Source organism: Alligator mississippiensis, chromosome 3 (assembly GCF_030867095.1).
Source record: "Alligator mississippiensis isolate rAllMis1 chromosome 3, rAllMis1, whole genome shotgun sequence".
NCBI lineage: Eukaryota > Metazoa > Chordata > Crocodylia > Alligatoridae > Alligator > Alligator mississippiensis.
In genome coordinates this window covers 257,304,629-257,322,715 of record NC_081826.1, presented here as the reverse complement: position 1 = coordinate 257,322,715, position 18,087 = coordinate 257,304,629, and the positions used below count along the sequence as shown (strand labels likewise).

At 42.6% G+C, this 18,087-nt stretch overlaps 1 protein-coding gene and 1 long non-coding RNA gene across 3 annotated transcripts in view; one reads left to right on the top strand and one right to left on the bottom strand.

Annotated features, from left to right (window-relative positions):
* The window catches only part of DMGDH (dimethylglycine dehydrogenase), an 88,454-nt gene that overhangs the window by 13,726 nt on the left and 56,641 nt on the right, over nucleotides 1-18,087 (top strand). Inside the window, exons 4-7 of the mRNA XM_014594309.3 lie at nucleotides 1,722-1,886; nucleotides 2,585-2,789; nucleotides 12,831-13,079; nucleotides 14,690-14,888. Of these exons, the coding sequence (XP_014449795.1) occupies nucleotides 1,722-1,886; nucleotides 2,585-2,789; nucleotides 12,831-13,079; nucleotides 14,690-14,888 (818 nt within the window). The remainder of the gene's footprint in view (nucleotides 1-1,721; nucleotides 1,887-2,584; nucleotides 2,790-12,830; nucleotides 13,080-14,689; nucleotides 14,889-18,087) is intronic.
* The window catches only part of LOC109281884 (uncharacterized), a 30,861-nt gene that overhangs the window by 5,461 nt on the left and 7,313 nt on the right, over nucleotides 1-18,087 (bottom strand). The gene's annotated exons all lie outside the window — the stretch shown is intronic.

The following is an 18,087-nucleotide window of genomic DNA, read 5'->3' as shown; positions in this document are numbered from 1 at the left end:
AAGAATTTAGCTCTCCCCACCTCATTCTTACTACTGCTTATTTTTTCAAAATAAAACATCTAAAAAATTAAGCAATAAGAGTCTCTGCAGCATCAGCTTTCCATGAGTAAAAATAGCATTCAGGATCCGGATCATGTAAGCTGACAAGTACCCATTCCCAGCTTTAATATATCTGCTTGAGAATTCGGATGATTTAACGTGGTCCATTCTTGAAAATACATTTGCACTCCTTCCTATCCATTTCAGAGGAGCCCTTCTGTTTGGTGACTAACATAAAATTGTTTATTCTACTCAGCACTACTGGACATGCAATTTGAACTCAATAATGATCCTCACATGGTTAATCTTCAAATTGTTAATTTTCACATGATAGCCTGTTGCCTCACCTTACTTTCCAGCAAGATTAATTCTGTAGCCAAATGCTTTAGGAAAACATCCATTATAAAACACAGAGCAGTGTGTTCACTCATAAACTATGAGGAATTCACCTACAAATCACTGAAACTATTCAACAAAATATGAGAGCAAAGAATGTATTGTGATTCAGTGCTATTCCATTTTACTGTGTTTGGCTGATCACCAATTTTGTGAAAAGTAGTGAAGCATAGCTCTCCTTACTTACATGGACTTATGATGCCTCCATGATCTATCTAAATTGAGGATCCTACACACCAGCACTGCACCTCTCTCGAACAGAAAAGAGGGTCATTTTCTTTTACAGAAGTGCCTGCTTCCCTTGCCTTGTGTTCTATGAAGGTTCTACTGGCAAAGTGTTTGGAGCTATGTGGAGGAGCTGAGGAATGGGCAGGTTAGGATTGAGACTGAAGGGACATTTGTTGGTTTTCTACTAGCGCCCTAGAGATTCTTTCTGAAATTTAATATTCCTCCATGTTGCGGTGAGTTTCTACAGCTTCTTCTTTTCCTTAAAGGAAAAAATTTCTTTGAGAGTCACCAGTTAAGGAACCTTTGCTAGTGCATCTCCATTGTAACATTACTGTAAACAAATAGAAAGGACTACCAGGGCTATTCACTGCAGGGACACAGAGTCTCCTTGTAGATTTGTGTAATTTCCCACTGGTCTGTCAACCTGTTTGCAATGGAGTTAGTTCTGTTTCTTAACGGAATAACTAGACAAAGAACTCTTTATGCAGAGGGATGGAGTTATTGGGCCATAGTCATTAATGTGAGGATGCACTGTCCAGCTGGTGCAATTTATATATGTTTAAAAATCCTGTATTTTGCCAGTAAAGATGGGTGGTCTGTTAATTACATGAGGTCTGTTTTGCAATATCTTAAATATTCACATTGCTGACATTCAGAGGAGGATTTTATATATAAAATATGTCTGAACTACTTTTGAAACCATATAAATGTGGATTCTATTTACAAAGTCAGAAGATTAATCAAATGTAGTGAATACAATTAATAAAGAACACTGGAAAACAATTGAGAAGATGTGCTTTAAACAAGGTAGTGTGCATTTCAATATTGTGTTTGCTTGGTTTAGTTAAGATTTAATTTATTAGCAAGTTGTTCTTCTCTACCCCAGAAGTCTTCAGCTGGGGTCTGAAACTCTGAAAGCAGTTAGAGCTTGATTCTGTGTTGAGAAAAGGTTAATGGCAAAACTCCTGTCAGCTTCACTGGTGCAGAATCAGACCTTTAGGGAAAGATGAACCATAGTCCTAATTGTAAACTACTTGCTTTTGTTATCAATGTTTTAGGCGGTGGGCTTTCATAATCCAGGCAGCATCAGAATTGCTTCAACTCCTACTAGAGTTGATGAGTTCAAATATCAAATGACTCGCGCTGGCTGGCATGCGACAGAACAGTATTTTATTGGGCCTGAGAAAGTACAAGAGCTGTGTCCTTTACTGAACATGGAAAAGGTAAAGAATCTTATTATATGGAAACATCTTTTCTTGAGATTTAAATATTGGTGAAGAGTTCCTATTCTGGCAGTGTAATAAACATCAGGTTCCAGATATCTATCAAAAGAGGGGATCCCTAGAATTTTTGTGCAGAGCTTTAGCTAGTTCTGCTGGAAAAATATAATCTTTTTCCTAATGGAGCTATCCATGGGGAACTTTGCAAGGATGTCCTTCTGTTGGGTCTCTCCCACATGTTTTCCACACATGGAGGTAATCACAACCATTATTTTAAGTTTTAAAAAATAGTTAATTTTTTGCAACTATCATAGATTTACTAGAATAAGAAATGATAATATTCATGTTAATGTATGGCAATTAAGGAAATCTGATTATTATTCCTAATGGTTAATTGTTTGAAACCTTTTATAACACTTTCAGCATACTATTTAACATAGTCTTTTCATTCAGTGGTTTTAAAAATTTTTAGCAATGGCATCTTATCTCTTTGATCACAGACACATGCTGGTACTGGAGAATCTCCATTCCATAGAATATTACAGAATTGACCAGTTGTAGCTTTGATGATATTATGCACTTTTTAAATGTATTTTTCATTTAAGTCTTTACAGATGACACACAACAGTTATTCACTTTAATCTTAAATAAGGTGAAAGCTGCAAATTTAATTTGAATTCGTTTTGTGTGACCCATAATAGGTTTTAGCTGGTCTGTATAACCCTGGAGATGGTCACATTGATCCCTATTCTCTCACTATGGCCTTGGCTGCAGGAGCTAGGAAATATGGTGCCTTGTTAAATTACCCAGTTCAAGTGACTAATCTAAACTCTAGATCAGATGGGACATGGGAAGTTGAAACTCCATTGGGAGTAATTCGAGCAAACAGAATAGTGAACACAGCAGGTAAGATTTAAATAATACTTTGATGTCTCTTGAAGGTTAAAAAATAATGTGCATAATCAGATATTTCACATCAAGCACTAAGGCCATGGACAAACTTGCTTCTTAATGGTGTTGGAAGGGAATGGGGAACTGCCATTTTGGAGTGCTTATCAGCTGTTACAATGTAACTATTATATCTCTGTGGTTCTGTTGTTACACAAATTGCCAATTTCTCAAATCACAAGTGAGACTTTATAAAGGGGGATAAGGCAAGGTGTCACATTTATTGATTACATGAGTTAGACATAGAGGTTCGGGCACACCATTTATACAAACACACACAACTCATACACATCGTTACACACAGGCTTACACATACACAAGACAACCATTTCATCCACACATACATCAGATATAGTTACCAGCAATAGTTGCTCAGGCCAACCCGGGCTTATTGAGTAGATGATGATTTGAAGATAGCAGATTTGAAGATAACAGCTGGAGCAGGGTGAACAGATGCACCTGTGCTCTGATGAAACAGCAGTAGAGAAAGAGACTCACCCAACTTGGCATTTTCAAAGTGTTCTTTTATAGAGATTGGCATCCTTTGTTTCAGTGCTTTGGGGTTTTTCCATACCCAGTTTCTGTTTTTGCGATTCTTCTTCTTTTGTCTTCAGCTTATCTTAGCATTGGAGTGTTCTTGTTGCCCGTCTGGCAGAATTTCTTTTTCTGTTATCTCCTTTGTGCCCTCGAGCTTCAAAGGGATTCTACAGCCATTTGTTAGTTAGTTACTGGCTGGTAACTTACATTTGGCGCCTTGTTGCTTACATAAACAGTTAAATCTTCTCCCGTCTCTATGCCATTCTTTCACCATTCACCCTTTTACATACACTCATACATAAAGGCTATGCAGAGTTCATTCACTTATGTCAAGCAGAAGGATACAAAATGGAGTTTTCAAGTTGCTTATAGGACAAGACTGACATGGTTATATTTTACTATTATTACACTCTATGTTAACATTAGCTACATTAGTTCAGTTCATGCCACACTGTAGCATAGAAAGTTTGCTAAATTGCCATAACTTTAAACCTGAATGAAACAGGCTTGCCATGGTTTTGCTACACTTGTTTCACTACAGAAACATGCAGATATATCCATTGCATCATAACATATTGGCATAATTTGATATCAAAACAGTTGTTATAGTTGTCTATATCTTAATGGTCAATTGTTTATGTTACAATAAAAGTGAAATATGTCTTTGGTATCTGTCTTGTTCCTGGTAAATCATAAAGCTTGATTTAGCATTGTGCAATCCTGATTTTTTTTACATTTTTTTTTTAATGGGCTCTTGAGATGATTTCTTCACAGCAGCACAGTGCAGGGGTGGGCAAAATGGTGGATCCAGCTGGCAGCTGGACTCCATTTCCCAGCAGCCCTTGCCCTCATCACTGCGACTGGTTTCCATGGAGATCTCAGAAGTGGTGGTGCTCTGACATATTGGCCCCAGCAGTGCTGGCAGGGCACATGGCTGGGCAGGGAGCTGCTCTGGGACCAGAGCTGGGATCTTGCAGTGGTGACAGCGTGGTCCAGAGCTGAGGCAGAGCTGCAATCCGCTGCCTCCGTGCCCCTACCCAGGGCGTGTGGGCATCAGATCACAGCTCTGTCCCAGCTCCAGATTATGCTGTTGCCACCACAAAATCCCAGCCCTGAAGCAGTTCCCTACCCAGCTACATGCCCTGCTAGCGCTTCATGGAAACCCTGGCCCCACACTGTTACGGCACTGCCACTCCTGGGTTTTCCATGGAAACCGGACACAGCAATGCAGGCAGGGGCTGCTGGGAAATTGAGTCCACTGCAGGCCTGATCCGGCCCATGGGCCAGGCTTTTCCCACCCCTGGTATAATGAAAATTGTGTGCTCTGTGGGTCATCCTTCATTAAACAATATGCTCTCTCACCTTTTCCATCCCTCTCCTTTGGTTTGTTTCTATAAAATAAGCTTGTCACATAAGCTTGTCACATTAGCCTTTAGAAAGAAGGGGGGCCCAGTCTGGGCTGGGGTGTATAGAAGGACAGAGTGGTACTGTTATAAAAAAAACAAAAACAGGACCACTCATTCTTTAGAGAAACAAGACTACAGCCCATCTATGATCAGGACCTCTTTGCAAGTTTACACACAGAATTAAGGAATAGTTACAATTTCCTTAATGATTGCCCTTTTTTTTTATTTGTTTATTTATTTTTTTACACCAAATCAAGATACAATTACACTTTCCAGTGATCCACCATTCTCTCTTAGATAAGGTATTACTACCATGCAAGTCAAATAAAGGGTCAAGAGACAGGTCTACATCCCGAACTTTTATTGTTTATACCCTAAAGCACAAGCACTTATCTCAGTGTCTGTTTAGCTACCTGCAACAGCACAATATAGATTCTTATTTGTACCAGCTGGAGGGATGCAGGAGAGAAAAGGAAAGTGGCATGCAGACTGGCAGCACTTGTCTTGAATTTGCTGAGGTTTCCCAAAGTCACCTCCCTCCCACTGTTTACACCCATTATTTATATCTGGCATTCTAGTATAACAAAATCCTTAGTCCGTCCGTCTGTCTGTCTGTCCATAACACTTTTTGAGCACTCCAATTGGTTGTCTTGACATCCAATCACAATGCTGACTGAAACAACCAATCAGAGTGTTCTGCACAGACAGACACACATGGTAGAACACCGCCATGACAGCAGGGACTGAGGGGATGGAGCGGGAGAGTGAGGCCAGCAGCGCTGGCCTTCCCCCTCCGCCCCCCGGGTAGAAGGGAGCAAGCAGCAGTAGGGCATAGCCCTCCCTCCCAGAGCTGCAGCGGCAGTGCCCGCCCCCCACGCCACCCCCTCCACACTGGGTGGGCAAGTGACAGCAGTTCTCACGCCGTCTGGTAAGCGGCAGCAGGGCAGAGTCCCTGCTCCCAGCACTGATGTGGGCATGGCAGAGCTGGGAGCGGGGTCTATGCCCTGTTGCCACTTGCCCAGCCAGCATGGGGGAGAGGGGTGTGATGCAGGTGCAGCTCACTCCAGGTGGAAGCGGGCAAGTGGCAGCAGGGCATAGCCCCTGCTCCCAGCACTGCAGTGCCCCCACCACCCCACACTGACTGGGCAAGCAGCAGCAGTGCCCGCCTCCCCACACCTCATCGCACCGGCTGGGCAAGTGGCGGCAGCACTCACCCTCCATGCCGGCTGGGATGTGGGCATGGCAGCAGTGGGAGCAGGGGCTATACCCTGCTGCCGCTTGCCCCCTTCTGCCCGGAGTGAGCCATGCCCACATCTTGCCTGCCTCCGCCCCCCCCCCCCCCCGCTGAGCAAGTGGCAGCAGGACAGAGCCCCCACTCTGAGCATTGCCACACCCATATCCCGTGCCCCCCTGCTTCCCTCCCTGAATAATATGCTCCCCCACCCTGGCTGGGCAGCTTGTCTCAGCCCCAGCCCCAATCCCTCCCCCACGCCTCTTCCCTCCTCCAATAGACTTACCAGCTGGAAGCAGCTGTGTCAGCTGCCTGTTTAGTCTACAGCTGAATCTCTGAAGTGGCACCAAATCTTTCAGATCTGATTTGGCCAAACCGAATCAGGACAGTGATTCGAATCTCCAAATCATATCACTATCCTCCGAATTGGCCAAAGCCGAAGCGAATACTTGCTGCTTCTTACAGGCCTATTAGTCACCCCCTTGGCTTAACAATATCCTTACACTTAATAACTTATAATTATTTTTCCTCCATTTATGTAACTTTTAAACTTAATTTTATTTAGTAAGTCAGATTTCTGTAATACTTCTATAGAAAAGTCCTTTTATTAATTGTTGGACAGATAGTACCTACTGTTATGAAGGTTGCCTGACATTTCCAGTTGTTAGATTCTGTTTTTATTTGCTTAACAGTTTGCCAGAAATTTACCATTTGTTTTGAATTGTTTGTGCCAGGAGACTGGGAGCCAGAGAGCGCAGAAGCTGGGACTGTTTGGGAAAGGAATCTTGTGTGGTAGTCAGACTGGGACTGGAGGTCTATTTTTTGGTAGATAGTATTGCTGTTGGGTAGAGAGAGACAAGGAGGCATAGGTACTTGCTGAAAGAGGTGTAAAGACTAGGAACGAATGTGGGTAAAAGAGGAAACTAAGGAGGAAAAATGGGCTGAAGAGTCTAGTGCTCACTCCCCTCCAGATTTTGGAGCAGAACCCAAATGCCTGAATTCTGTTCATTTGCTGTCAGCAAACATCTGTGAAATCTTCTAGCAAAATGTGGCTCCCCCTCTAGTGCTGCTCCATACAGAGGAGGGCTACATGCTATTGCAATCAGTTGCTCCCTTAGCTTAAGAGGCAGGTTTCTGCCTGATTAACTAGAGCTTTCAATCTTACCGGTGACTCTAATGCATCTCAATATAATGCCACATTCGTGTGTTTTGTGTGTGCTGAGGGAGGGGTTGGTTTGGGTTTTAAAAAACAGGTTTTTTTGTAATGTGGAATTCTCTATGTTGAAAGAACATTATTAAGGTTGAAAAATCAAGCACTCAGAAGTTAGAAAATCCCAGAATTAGAGTGGCCTTAGGAACATTAATTTAATTCCCTTGCACATAGTTATTCTGATAGAGTGATGTTTTGTGGTTGATTAACATTTATTGGACCAACTGCATGGTTGGGATAGACTTAAACAACCTTTTGAGTACTACAGTACCCTTCCTCAGGTCTTTGGGAAAGAAGTAAATACAGTAGAGCTAAAATAGCAAATGGAAAACGGGCTCGTGTAAAACTCCATAATGAAGGATCACACATGTAGTAACTTAACGTTAAATGTATCCAGTGTGATTAGTGTCTTTTTGTTTCTGTAGACTAGGCCTATCCAACTGGCAGCCTATGAACCAAATTCAGACTGTGAGGGGTTAACCTGTGGCCAATGGGCTCCTGCCCAGCCAACAACTGCCCACATTGTTCATGCTGCTGAAGCAGCTGCAGAAGTAGGGGTGGGGAGTAGCACAGCGGGAGGGGGCCCAGTCAGCTCACTACTTGCTGGTGGTGGGGTAGCTGGTACTGCTTGCACAATGGGACAGCACTGGCAGGGGTCTTGTGTGCGAGGCTTGCACTGCTCAAATGGTGGGTGGGGAGGAGTTGGGGGCTCACTTGCGCAGCAGTACTGGGGGTGCTCATGTGGCAGTTTTGGTGTGGAGTGGGCTTACACTGCTCATGGGGCAGTGGTGGCAGGGAGGGGTTGCACTGCTGCGCAGCACAGGGCCTACATGAGGCAGGGGTCCTAGTAGCCAGCACTGCATGTGGCCCCCAATGTTGCATGGTCTGTGCAGTGAGCAGCCCAGGGCTTGGTGTGGTAGATGGCTCCCAGCCGCTATGAAGTTGGGCAGACCTGAGACAGACGGTTTTCATTATATACAGCTTCCTTCTGACTGCTTTCCAAAGCTTATCATTATTTGTGAAACCAAAATGCACTCTTGTGAAATTTTCTTAGGCTTTTTCCACTTGCTTTGATAACTTATTAAACAAAAGACATGCCTGGCTAGCTCTAATGTGTAGCTAAATGTTCAGCCAAAATTAACATTTAAAGCTTCTATTGCTCAACATTCTGAGTCAGGCATGAAACCAGTATTTTGACCAGTATGTGCTACTAACATTTTTCAGCCAACTTTCATTCTTTCTCTAGTCCCACCTCCCACTTCTGTAAATCATTACTGTTTTCATGCCAGCTGTTGCTTATCTCCTGTCAGCAACTGAGAGCACAGAGGGGTTTGCTAGAGGGCTGTCTGTGTTTCCCCCTCTCCCTCCCCCTCTCTTTTTGCAAAGTCAACATCTGCTGTGTGACTGGAATGAACAAGTTTAAACCAACTTGTAGCTGTTGTAGCTGCTGTTTCAAACAAAGCAGTCCCATAATAACCATTCCATGACATAAATTAACTTGTCTTGAGGAGGCTTGTAGTCTATTTTTAATAGCATGAAGGAGGTTCGTGGTGTATTTATAACTAAGTCATTAATAAAATGGTGAATTTTGTTACTTATGCACATTGCATTCATATAAATTCACATACGATTGACATCGCAGCAGTTTATCCATTTTTTGCAGCATTTTTGTAGGAATTTAGCAAATAAAAATAATATTATTAACTGAGTTTTATGTTTTACAAGTTGTAGCCACACTACAATACTCTGTGAATATGCTAAACAAAACCAACATTAAATTTCACTCTCAGATAATTTTGATTTCTACAGTGTAGAAAAGTTCTAAAGCCATAAATTATTCCTATATTTATCTTTACCATGGGTTTGGGACTTGACGTCTGCTTCCAATTAGGTCTTGTTTCAGAGAACTAACTCTTTCTTTTAGAATATTTTTTAGTAATTTTTTTTTGCATATGGTGAAAATTTTTTAAGTGGAGAAGGTACACTATATTTCATTTGGTAAATCCCAGCTGTTTTTCCCCTACACAAGTAAAATTAGCAAAACTTAGCATAAATTTGTCTTAATTTAAAAAAAAATTACAGTACTTAACGGGCGCATCTACACGTCACACTACGTCACTGTATCGATGCACTAGGGCGAAATAGTGACCACGTGGCTCTATGCATGACTGGCAGCTACTTCTCTGTAGCAGTGCACTCCCCCTGTTATAGCACGCCACTATGGTGAAGTAGTGGCTAAAAATAACCATGCCCATGCATACGGCACAGTATGGGCAGCTACTGTGCCATGCTTTAGTAATTCCAAAAGAAGTATTAAAGCATGGCGCAGTAACAACATTGCCATAGGGCAAGATGTAGACATGCCCAAGATGTATCAGTTTCAATCTTAAAAGAGGTGTCAGAATAACAGTACACTAATGCCTCTTTCTTTTATTGACTCCACAACAGTCATAGTCAAAATCTGGTACAAAATCACATTTGGAGCACTGCACTGTCTAAATATTAGGCTTGTGCGAAGCGGCTAGTATTTGCTTTGGATTCGGCCAATTTGGGAGACAGTGATTCGATTCAGTGATTCGAGTCACTGTCCCGAATCGGGGAAAAAAAATGTCCCACTCACCAGCCGCTGCCAGGCGGGGGACGATTCCCGCTGCCCTGCATTGTGTGGAGGGCTCTTCAAGGAGACCCCAAAAGCCCCAGAGCCACTGCAGCAGCTGGTGAGTGGGGTTTTGTTTGTTTTTTTTTAAAGGGCAGGGAGATGGGGTGGGCAGGGCAGCCCTGCGGGGGCTGAGAGAGCAGGCAGGAGTCACTTGTGACAGAGCCCCCCCATGCAGCATGGGGCAGTGGGGGGCAGCAGGGATCCCTGGCAGGAGCCAGTGAGTGGGGGCTTTTTTTAAAGAGCTGGGAGCTGGGGCTGGGCAAGGCAGTCATGAGCGGGGGCTGGGACAGTGGGCAAGGGTTGGGCAGCACTCAGCAGGGCTGGGGGAGCAGGCAGGGGATGGGGCCTGGCAGGGTTCCCCCCATGGTCCTTTTTCCCTTTCACCCCTCCACCTTCCCTTCCTTACCAGCATGGAGTCCAGGTCCAGCTCTGTGCTGCAGCCAGCAGGCACTGCCCGAATTGCCAAAGCTCTCTGTATATTTTCCAAATTGATTTTGGAGAGTTTCGAATCAATTTGGACCTCTTAATTGGTTCCATGATTGGTTCACCAAATCGGGCCAAATCTCCTCTGAATTGAATCAGCTCCCAAAGCTTTGCACATCCCTACTAAATATTGTAATTAAAAAAAACAAAACGAACTATTTACTGCATGTTATAAATGGAACATGGTTTTGGCTGGTAAGCCTACAATTACATGTACTGGCTTTGTTTATTTTGCAGATGAGTGCAACAGATATAGCCACTGCATTTGCTGAGCCTTTTGGATTGTAGACACATTTTCAAATATAAAGAGATTCCTTAAGGAATGTGATGCTTTTTGCCCCAAGGCATGCCCCTGCATGTGGGTTTAGCACAGAGAAAAATGCTCTAGGTGGGGTAGAGGAGGCTGGGGCCAGCACCTGTGCTAGTACTCAGACCTAGGAGGCACACTATCCCAGGGGTAGAGGTTTGCCCTCTAAAAGGGACACTGCGCAGTTTTCATTGTTATTGTTATGTTATAGCCCCGGGGCTTATGTTTGTTGCTGTTTGTACGTGAGGTTTGGGATGGGACTGTGAGGGGTGGTTAAGGAAGTCCCATTAGCACCCAGGGGGGGCATGCAATCCCCTTGAACCCTGCTGGAGGCAGGATCAGGGCTCAGGCAGCTGGAGAGCCTGAAGCAGGCACAGAAGGCAAGTCACCAAGCACACAGGGGCCAGGGGCCTGGCACAAGAGGGGTGCAGCTAGACAGGGGCCAGAGGCCCAGTGCCAGAGGGGTGCAGCTATGCAAGGGGCCAGCACCAGAGGGGCACAGCCACATAGGGCCAGGGACCCAGCACCAAAAGGATGCAACCACATAGGGGCCTGGAGCCCGGCAGGCAAGAATAGATTGAGCTAGTTCCTCAAAGCCGGGTCTGATGTGGTGGGCCTAGGCTAGAAGACGTAGCTAGATTGAAGGGGCAGAATCCAAGAAGGCTGATGCCCTGAGAGAGGAAATGACATCTATGTAACACCTGTGAGACATAGGGCATGGTCTAGGGGAATTAACCCATAAGGCTCGAGGTGCCCCATGCAGCAGAGTACTGGAGTGTGGTCCAGCGAAGGACCCAAGGGCCAGTGAGTTCTTGTGGGGTTCAGTGGACAGGGGCCATGCAAAGGCCTGTGGGCAGCCTCCTGACTTACTATTTCACCATCAAGATGTGGCAGGCAAGACAAGAGGGTGCTCTTGGGGCGGAGCTAGTATGGTCTCAGAGCCAGCAGGGGCATTATGGTCACCCCTGGGGAGCCCGACCTGTGACAGCTACAAATGGAAGGTGGTGCCCTTCCATGGTATGGTATGCGGCTGGGGTATGCTGCACCTTGGAGATTTCCAAGCATGCAACATCTTTTAGAAGACCATTACTAGATGGCATAGATTAGGGGAGATATGAGTCGTCTTTAGTTTACAAGGGTGTTAAAGTAGTCTCTAGTTGGCTCCAGGGTCAGAGGAGATGCAATCCAGCTTTATAATCAAGGCCTGTTAGAAATATTGAAATATCTAATAACTAGACTACATAGCCCATCAGGATGAAGTTCTTAGTATAAAGTAGATTACTAAATTAATAAAAAATCTAATTATTCAGGTCACTTGGATGCACAGGAGAAAGGGAAATCTAGGCCTTCATTCAGCAAGACATTTAAGCATGTGGTTGATTTTATTTGTTGTCTCCTTCTGATTAGTGTCTTAGGATATTTCTATATCAGGGCAGTTACATGTCCTGGCTGGAATACTGCTGGGCATACCTACCCTCCTGCTCCTTCTTCCTCACACCAAATGCAGACATACACAACGGAGGCTGCTCTGGGTTTGTTCCAAGCAGCAGATTGAAAACATGCCAGAAACTGACATCTCAGTTGCAACTGAAAGAAAATGTCCTAGAACAGGCTCACACTGCCAGGTTTGGAGCACATGAGTGGAAACAAATGGGAGAGGTGTTCACGAATATCCCAGCCAGGATATATTGCTACCATAGCATGAACCTTCAGTGTCCAAGCTGGCCATAAGTGTTCCCTCACACTCCCTAATGATAGCTGGAATCATATCTAATGGAGCCTTGTTTAGTGGAGAAGACCATATGGGCCATATAAACATTAATTAAATGTAATTCAGTTCCTCTATGACATTTTTGAACAATCCAAATCTGATTAATCCCTGTTCTTTCGATTTTTACCTCTGTTATGGATATCTCTATACTAGCAGGGTATATGGGTTTAAAATTGGGACTAACAGGAATAAAAGTAGGAGGAATTAGGAATTTAGGAATAATAGGAGAATTTTTTTGCTGAAGCTCAAAAAACCTTATGACAAATATGGAAAGACAAAGTTCCTTTATAGGTTACCATAAAGCACGGCAGTTTCTGAAAAACAAATTGCTATTAATTTCTGTTCACTGAAACAAGTGTTTAAATATTAGTATTTTTCTTTATTGTGTTCCTTAGGCTTCTGGGCTCGGGAAATAGGCAAAATGATTGGACTTCAGCATCCTCTGATACCAGTTCATCACCAGTATGTTGTGACATCAACTATCCCTGAAGTGAAAGCTCTGAAAAAGGAACTGCCTGTGATTCGTGACTTAGAAGGTTCATATTACCTAAGGCAGGAAAGGGATGGGCTTTTATTTGGACCATATGAAAGCCAGGAGAAAATGAAAATACAGGAATCATGGGTAACAAATGGAGTTCCACCAGGTAATTAAAAAAGTACATGTGTCTTCTAACCTTGATAAACTGCAAATATAGTTAAATAAATATTAAACACAATAGCGTATTTCCTTTTATCACACTGCCCTGTGTGATGGGGCATGGAAGCTATTGAAATTTTAGTTGCAACACATTAAATTTCTGTAGGTATTTTTACACAATATGGTTACAACTTCTCTGTAACAAGGTGAACAATAAGAAATAAGGTGCATGAAATGGATCTGTCCCAATCTAATCCAGTCTCACTGTAGACGGACACTGAGCTATTGGAATTAGAATCCAGTCACTAAGTGTGTCTATACATGTGTTCTGTGTGGGGGGAAGCGTTTTAATTAGAGCAGCTCCCAGACAGCTGCTTTAATTAAAATGCCACAGCATCATGTGTATTAAGTCCTCGCACATTTAAAAATGGCCACAGGATGCTTTATCTAAAGCTTCTTCAATGGGGTTTAGATAAAGCACCCCAGCAGCCATTTAAAAAAGCGCAGGGGCTTAATACACATGACGCTGTAGTGATGCTGTAGAGTTCTCATTAGAACACCGAGGAGCATGTGTCTAGGCAGCCCAAATCCCACATTCTTCTACGCTATCTCAGTCTTTCCCATGCCTTCACAGGTACCCCATAATTAGACATGTTTCTTTCAGAATCCACCTGGCTATGGGAATTCTGGTGCCATAGCTATATCTTACAGGAATAATGTGTCATTTAAACCAGGACTCCTGGATTAGCTAAGGAATGTATTCATTTTACCCATAAAAAGGTTTAGACAGGAGTCTCTTCTTACCTTCTTGGTCTGACTTTCTTTCTTATGGCAGCAAAGTAGCTCCCATAACAGAAAGCGTTTCATTCCTAAAACAGATTCTAGCACCTACAATACCTATACAGTTTGACTGGGGAATTTCTAGGCTCTAGCCCTTCATTGGTTTCTGGGTAGAAAGTCATCAAAAGTCAATGGTGCTATGAGTAGAAAGCCAATTGTTTTCCTATAATACAACAATTCCATGTTGAACTGCTTTATCATAGCTTCCCAGATGCAGCACTCCACTAGGAGTTAAAACCCTATTATAAACAGGTGCTCAAAGATGCTCAATTCACCCTGAAATTTACGTTCAAAATGGAGGTTGAAATTACAATCTACCATTCACAAAGCAAATTGGAATTTGTCAGCTGACAGATATGTCTCCCAAACTATCACAATAACCATAAAGACAGATGTAACCAGCAAAAGAGGAGCTTCCCATGCTATTTCTCCCTTGCATGTTAAGACCTTGAATCATTAAGGTCAAATAAATATAAATAAGCATACATAATATGACTAAGAAATCCAGTTATGCTTGCTTTATGTTCTACTGGTAGGTAAATGGGGGTATTGTGCATGTGAGTTTTATTACTTAAAAGAGAAAAGGCATGAATGAGCTGAGTACAGAATTAGATACTACAGCTGTATGCATTACTTGTATATATGTAGAATATACATCAGAGGCTTAACTGGCTAATTCTGTACCCTGGACAGTAGCACTGCTCAGTACAGGAGCAGCTGACATACATATTTGCAGTATATTAATGAATATACAACATGAATCAAATATTTCTCCAGGTTTTGGAAAGGAACTCTTTGAGTCCGATTTAGACAGAATAATGGAACATATAGAGGCTGCAATGGCAATGGTTCCAGTCCTGAAACAAGCAGACATCATTAACACGGTTGCTGGGCCTATCACCTATTCTCCAGACATTCTTCCTATGGTGGGGCCACATCAAGGTGTCAGAAATTACTGGGTAGCTATTGGCTTTGGGTGAGTAAATTAATTTCTCCAGCTTCTGCCTTTTACTTTTTAAAATAAAGCTTGCTAAAATGGCAGTAAATCTGAGCCTTGCTGGCTTAATTTTTTTAAAACATACTAAATGCCATTCTTTGATACAGATGACCTTAATCATTTGCACATCTGCATCCCTCATTTGTAGTCGTACTGGCTCTTTTCTCTTGTCATAGTTGCATAGTAAGCTAGGGTCAGGAGGGACCTGAACAGATCATCTAGCCTGATCCCCTGCCACAGGCAGGAATGAATGCTGGGTTCACAAGACCCCAGACAGGTTCAACTTCCTCTTGAATTTGCCCAAGGTAGGGGCGAGGACCACCTCCCTGGGAAGTTGGTTCCAGTCACTCCTTTACTCTTAAATGACAGACTGTTTGTTTTATGGGAAGGGTTCAAACACTCCTAGATTAGCTAAGTACTAGAGTAAGTACAGTGTACTAAGGGACACCAGAGGCAAGATGCTAAGGAAGAGGTGTACAAGTGATACTAAGTGTCGAAGGCTAAGGTGAGCAATACTGTTACAGAGGGTGCTGTTATGTTGTGGTAGTGGGTAGACACAGAGGATTTTGTGGTACTTGGTGAGGTTATATCAACATTGCCATTCATTCTTTCCTGCCCATTATGATCATTAAGATCTTGTCTTATTAACATTTTCATAAAACTTGGGCAGTCATCCTAGCCTCATTGAAGTCATTGGCAAGACCCTTACTGACCTCTGTTCAGTTATCTTACCTGATCATTGATCCTAGATAAATGGAATGAGTTGAACCTAATTCCTGGTAATTGTTACTGGAAGTACTCTGTTTACATTATTCTTCTAATTGCCTAATACGTAATTCAAAATCCAAGGAAGTTTTTTTTCCAGTTTTCTTTCATGGTACAAACCTTCACATGTAATGTGGTATCTCATTAAGTTGTTTTCCTAGGTTCCCAGAATTAAAAAAAAGAACTTAATGATCATCTTGCTGTTTGGATTCAAGAGGTTTTGAAGTCTTTAATTATACCTGTAGTAGTCTTGCTGAAAGATTGAACTCTAGGAAGAATGATTTAAATCTTCATTCATGATTTGAAAAATGGGACTGGGTGTACAGTTAACAAATTTACAGATGGCACCATGCTGGGTGGAAATGCAAGCACTTTGAAAGATAAGATTAGGTTCAGAGTGACCTTGGCAAACTGGAGGAATGATCTCAAATTACCTGGTAACCAAATGAAATTCAGTAAGGACAATCGCAAATTCCTGTACTTAGAGCAGAACAATCATATGTACAAATACAGACTGGGTAACAACTGGCTAGGCTTCAGTACTTCAGAAAAGGACCTGGGGATTGGAGTGAATTGCAAGTTGATTTTGAAACAATATGCCCCTTAATACAGAAAAAAACAGTAGCACACTAAGTTATATTAACAGAAGTGTCATCTTCAAAGCAAGGGAAGTAATTCTTCCACTCTATTCAGAAGAGGCTTCACCTGAAGTACTGTGTCCAGTATGGGCCATTGCATTTCAAGAAAGACATAGACAAATTAGAGTCCAGTGGAGAACAGCAAAAATTATTAGTGGTATAGAAATATAGAAAATATGATTTATAAGAAAAGGTAGGAAAAACTACAATTCTTAGTTTGGAGAAGAGAAGACTGAGGAGGGATTTGATAACAGTCTTCAAATACCTGAAGTGTGAATATAAAGATGATAGTCATATACTCTTTTTTTTCTATGGCCACAGGGATAATGGCAAGGAGCAATAGTTATAAATTGCAGCAAGGAGAATGTAGCTTGGATATAGGAAGTACTTTTAAACTTTAAGAATGGTTAAGCATTAGAACTGTTACCTAGAGAAGTTGTGGAATCTCCGTCCTTGGCATTTTCAAGAGCTGTAAGACAAGCTCTTGTCTAGGATGGTTTAGACAGGAATGATTCTGCCTTGACCAGGAGGTTGAACCAGATAGCCTCTTGAGGTCCCTTGCAGTCCTATTTTTCTATGATTTTATGATTCAATGAATACATTAATTGTACTGTTAATCTGTAAGCCTTGTCCCACATTTATAAGAGTGTACAAGACTCTCACATTGGACCCCTCTCTCTGTTCTTCAGGGTCATTGATGCTCCATTCTCCATTTCTAGGTCATGGCAGAAGCAGATTAATGTTGTGATCTTTTGTGTACACTGTCAGTCTCTATCTCACTGTTAATAAATCAGGGTATTGTGGCTTAGGTCTGAGTATAGTTAGTTGCTTTGCAATTTTTCCCTCTATTATTTATTTGTCAAAAAAACAAGGTAAGTGCTTTAACGTGAAAACAAGTTAATACTGGTAATGATTGTAGGTAAATCTGGTAGTACTGTGTATTAAAGCTGTTCAGTACTTACCCATTTTCAGCTACTTATAACTTTGAAAAATGTTAGACTCTTGGGCTAAATTTTGCTATACAACCATATGCCAATTTCAGTTAAAACAGCTCAGTCATTTCTAAGAATTAGGTTAGGGAAAGTGTATTTGGCCCATGTTAAAAGTTCTGTTGACCTTTCCTTTGAAAAATTCTTGTGCCTCCAAGTTTGAAGTAGGAACTTGACATTTGTACTAGGGATTTGCCTTTTGCCATCCACCCGAAGTTAGCCAAGCTACAAGCTTTTGAAAACCTGCAGCCTAAATATGCTCAGTGGAGACTTTCTAGATCTTTACAACTGAGCCCATGTACAGATATTCTGCTGTTCTCTCGGTAGAAACCAGAAGTGTACAAACATTCATGGTCTTTCTCCCAGACCAAAAATACTGATTCCAGGAGAAAAGTAAGTTGCTTCCCACCAGGTGGAAGTCGGTACCAGAAGAATTTCTCCTAGAAGAATGAATGTTTACACACTTTTCCTAGCCTTAACTCCTCCTAAGAACTAAGAGGAATGGAGCCATGGGGAAAGGCTCCTGTGTCTTCCTGAGACTGGGTCACCTTGGTCTGGAGAAGGTGCAAGAGGCAGCTGTTCCAGTCCTTTCCATAGACAGGGAGGGGAGGGGAGCCTCCTGTCATACCAGGATCCCCAGAGTGAGAAGCAGGCTGGGGGCATTGCCTAGGTACTCCCCTCCTTTCCCAGACTAGTTTTGGATGGGATCAGCAGCTACTGCTCCCTGACTCTTCCCCAAACCATGCAGTCCTTTGTTTCAGGAAGAGGTCAGGGACTTTGATGGCC